Source organism: Cyprinodon variegatus, unplaced genomic scaffold (genome assembly GCF_000732505.1).
Source record: "Cyprinodon variegatus isolate N-32 unplaced genomic scaffold, C_variegatus-1.0 Scaffold526, whole genome shotgun sequence".
Taxonomy (NCBI): domain Eukaryota; kingdom Metazoa; phylum Chordata; class Actinopteri; order Cyprinodontiformes; family Cyprinodontidae; genus Cyprinodon; species Cyprinodon variegatus.
Genome location: NW_015150979.1, coordinates 78,537 through 82,799, shown reverse-complemented (window position 1 = coordinate 82,799; position 4,263 = coordinate 78,537). Strand labels below are relative to the sequence as shown.

The 4,263-nt window shown below is 37.8% G+C and overlaps 1 protein-coding gene across 1 annotated transcript in view; it reads right to left on the bottom strand.

Annotated features, from left to right (window-relative positions):
• Window positions 1-4,263, bottom strand: part of pfkm (phosphofructokinase, muscle) — an 18,249-nt gene that overhangs the window by 5,995 nt on the left and 7,991 nt on the right. Inside the window, exons 7-14 of the mRNA XM_015391158.1 lie at window positions 3,595-3,639; window positions 3,091-3,199; window positions 2,173-2,268; window positions 2,006-2,098; window positions 1,800-1,925; window positions 1,652-1,716; window positions 1,320-1,383; window positions 1,065-1,211 (exon numbers count right to left, since the gene is read on the bottom strand). Coding sequence (XP_015246644.1) covers window positions 1,065-1,211; window positions 1,320-1,383; window positions 1,652-1,716; window positions 1,800-1,925; window positions 2,006-2,098; window positions 2,173-2,268; window positions 3,091-3,199; window positions 3,595-3,639 — 745 coding nt within the window. The remainder of the gene's footprint in view (window positions 1-1,064; window positions 1,212-1,319; window positions 1,384-1,651; window positions 1,717-1,799; window positions 1,926-2,005; window positions 2,099-2,172; window positions 2,269-3,090; window positions 3,200-3,594; window positions 3,640-4,263) is intronic.

The following is a 4,263-nucleotide window of genomic DNA, read 5'->3' as shown; positions in this document are numbered from 1 at the left end:
AAAAAAAAAAAAAGAAAGAAAAAAAACAGGTTATTGTATCTGCATTTATGTTCTGAAGGCTAAGTTTTTTAAATATTTTTTTCTTAAACCATATTGGTTGTTTTTTGTAGGAATTACATTGGCCTTGATTTTTTTTTTTTGATGATTTTTTTATGCAAATACTAATGCAACAAAATGGTTAAGGTTTTGTTCTGCCCTCCAGTAACACTCTTTCTTGAAACACTGAATTTTCAAGTATTTAACTGAGTGCAAAATAAAAGGACAAGTAGCTATAAAAACAGCACTGGAGTCTAGACACATAACTATAAAGTTACTGGTTATTCTAAATTGTGGGTTTCTGTGTTGCCTTGCGATGAATAGGCAACCTTTCTTTCTTCCTAATAACTGGTAGACACCATCACCCATGACCCCGCTCTAACAGATGGGTATGAGACCTAAGATAGATAGATCAATCAAAACTCTTGGTAAGGTAATACAATTACGCCAAAGGTTATTAATACAGGGGAATAGGACAGGAGATGAGGATGTCTTAAATGACCATAAAAGTTAAATGAATCTATTCTTCTTTGCATTTGTATTTTTTCAATTTCTGCCCTTGCTGTTCCTCTCTAAGCCTCTGAGGTTGTAAGGCCTCCGTGCCATTATGCCATCCACAGACTCACTGATCCAATTTAAATCTGGACTCTGGCTGGGCAACCCCAAAATGTTCTTAAATCACAAGTAACAGGGTTTTAAAATAAAACAAAAAACAAAACAATTTCTTTAAACCTGCTGGTGTATGAATATTTTTGGGCATGACTGTATAATTCTGTATTTAACTCCACTGTTTCCTTAATATTTTAGATGATTGTATTTCTACAGTTCCTCCTCCTTTGTAACTGACTGAATAATCTCTCCCTTTCAATCCCTGATCATCCTAATGAAATGTTTTCTAGTGGTGTAATGTCATATGTATAACCTTTCAAAAGCACCTTGAGTCACCATTGGCTGTATAAAATTGCTTTATAAATTAGGTTTATTGTTTTTTTTCACCCACATCTATAACACAGGTATTAAACAGCTACCTGTCCATGAGCCAGACCATCGAAACCATCATGGACAGCAAACATGGAGTGGCCTTGGATGATGCCCATCTTCACTGCTGCACGGACCGCAGCGTTCATGCCCGCACAGGGAGCCCCGATATTCATAACGGCCACGTTGATGTTGCTCTGCCATTAGGAGAGAAGCAGCCCAGGTGTCAGTGTGGAGCCAGAATATCATAGATCATTTTGATTGTTTTGGTCTGGTGCAAAATAAAGAGGGTGATGTATGCAGACCTTCACATCTGGAGGATTTATGTGTGCCAGCAGCTTGTAGGTGTTCCAGTTATTTTCGAAACTCCTGCAACACAATTAGGGGTTAAACAAGTGACATTATCAGCTAAACTCAAAGTAAATAATCACTGCTTTAAATTTAGATTTTTTTTTTTTTTATAGCAGTCAGAGTTTGTTCTTGATTTCTGGTAGAATTACTTAAATCAGAGTCTAAATATGCAGAGAAACTCAACAGCTCATTAAGCAGCTAAGGAAGTATCCCCCCCTATTCCTATTAAGTTTTTATTTTCGTCATTTATAGAACAAGCTTATTTTCTAGGATATGAGAGACATACTTTCCCCTGAGCTTGAGAGCTTCATCAAATCTTCCAGAACCCATGGCAGCAGTCACATCTTTAGTCTACAAGGCAGAGAGCAGGAAGAAAGGAGACCTGAGAAAATACATCCTTCTAATGCAAAACCAGCAAGAATACTGATACATACCACCTGGACACACTCCATTAGGGGCAGTCTCACTGCCTGGTTTCCAGACAGACTGACCACACAGGCGGGAGTGTCCGGTGTGGCCTCCAGCAGGGCCATCACCGCCTCCACACCCATCCTGCTGCCCTGAGGGATGCACAGACGCTCAGATCAGCACTTTGTGTGGGAACAAGTAAGGCGGCTCACAGCTTATCTGAGGCAGTCACCAGGATCCTGTCGAAAGCAGATGGCGTTCCCCCTCTCTGGACGTGTCCGAGGATGGTGGTTCGGGTATCAAAGCCAAGCCTGTCGGTCACCAACTGAGAACATATGAAAATGCAAGTTTTTAAGTTTTCTGACAGATACAGTCAGAGCAGAGAGAAAAGAGCTTTACCTTTTTTATTTGATCGGATGTGATTAGTTGGCCGTCTCTGGCGATCGCACCCTCCGCAACAATGATCACATTCAGACGAGAACCTCGAGCCCTTTGCTAAAACATATAGATTATTTTAAAATTAAAAAAAGATCTTTTATGTTTGCATGGACATATTGTCATATTTTACACTCACTACATTCATGTAGTTGTTGAAATTTAATGTTATTGACCAACATAAATGAAAAAAAAAGTGATAAGCTGAGGAAACTTATGGACAGCATGATTTTTCCCTGACTCCACAGAAATGCTCTTTATGGAATAGTGGCAAGAAGGAAGCCAGTTTTGAAAGAAAGCCATTGGAAGGCCTGTTTGCCATAAGCCATGTAGCAAACACAGCAAACATGCAGGGAAAGCTCTTTGGTGACAGGAGTAAAATTTTGGATGCAAAAAGCATCTGAAAAATAATACCTCATATCACCCTCTACACACTATTCCCAATGTAAAGCATGTCAATGGCAGCATAATGCTATAGGGATGTTTTTCTGCAGCAGGGACTATTTGCAGGTGAGAGCTAATGTGAAGACAACCCTGACAAACCAATTAAGTGTTCACCTTCCAGCATAAAAATAATTAAATAGATCAAATCATATGAATGTGTTAGAAAGGCCTAGTTAAAGTCCAGTCTTTAACAGGATGGAAAATATTTCGCAAATCAGGAACATTGTTGAAAATCTGAACAAAACAAGGTTATATCAGCAAAAAGTGGTTGGTTCGTCTAACCACCTTCTGTTGAAATGAACTCTCTTACAAATTCATGCCTGGTTTAAATATCTGCCTCAAAGTTACGTTTGTAGCTGCAGCATAAAGAAATAAAGGGTGTCAGGGGGTGTGACTATGGCATGTTATGATGTCATCAATAAATAAAGGCTTACTTACGTCCGTCAGCCTCCTGCAGAGGTGGTCCTCCCAGCCCTCATCTGGTGGCATCTCTGGAATGAAAACCCAGTCGGCCCCGCAGGCCAGAGCGGAGGCCAGGGCCAGGTATCTGCAGCCAGACACAGACCAAAACAATCAAAGAAAGTCTGATATGCCTGACTAAGGCAATGTTAGTGGCCATTACACACTAAACAAACAATAAAATAAAAGCCTGAATAATCTGAAAATCTAGTCTTCATTTTTTTTACAGAAATCTGTCTTTTGTTAAAATGACAGAATCTTTTTTAATTTAATTTAGAAACATGCTTTTAATGACTAGAAGAAGACTTTCATAACAGAAAAAGAGTGACTGATGGTTTTATCGCACAAACCTTTCTTCCATAATTTATACTGACTTTTATTTCAATAAACACAAGAACATTGCAAATGAAATTATAAAAGCAGTTTAATTCAAGGTTTTAGGATCACATGCAGAGATGCACAAAGGAAGCACAAAGAACTGACCCGCAGTGTCTGCCCATCACTTCCAGGATAAATGTCCTCTGATGGCTGCAAATAAAGACAAAACACCTTATATAAAGCAGGACCAAAAAAAAAAACTACCAAAACATGCAAACATTAAGCATTTATTAAAAATTATGTGGGAAAACAATTAGCCTATACAAGATTTATTCCGTCTTTACTGTCCATCAAGTTTTGATCTTCCAGATCCCTAAAATATATGCCATTATCAGGTAAAGAAATAAAACCAAATGTGAAAAAGGCAGTTTGCATATAGTGATTATAGAGGTGGGTATTAATTAGTTACATTTACTTGAGTAACATTTGAAAGTAATGTACTTTAAGCAGTAAGTTTACTGTGCCGTACTTCTTACTTTTACTTGAGTAATATTGTTTGAAATTATAGCTATTCCTATTAGAGTAAAATCTGACTACTCTGTTCTCTGTGAGTAATTTGAACTCTTCTTCTGCACTAATTTGTTCTTGTATATTCATGACATTCATTTATATTCTTTAGGGAACAAAACACACAACAACTTGCGCATAAAGTCTGTTTGCCAGCATCATTTCTAAACATTAAATCTGATGTCAGTATCCAATAATTACTCAGTACTCAAGTGGCCTTTTTACCAAATTCTTTTTTTATTTTTCCCTGAGTAAAAAAATGTTAAA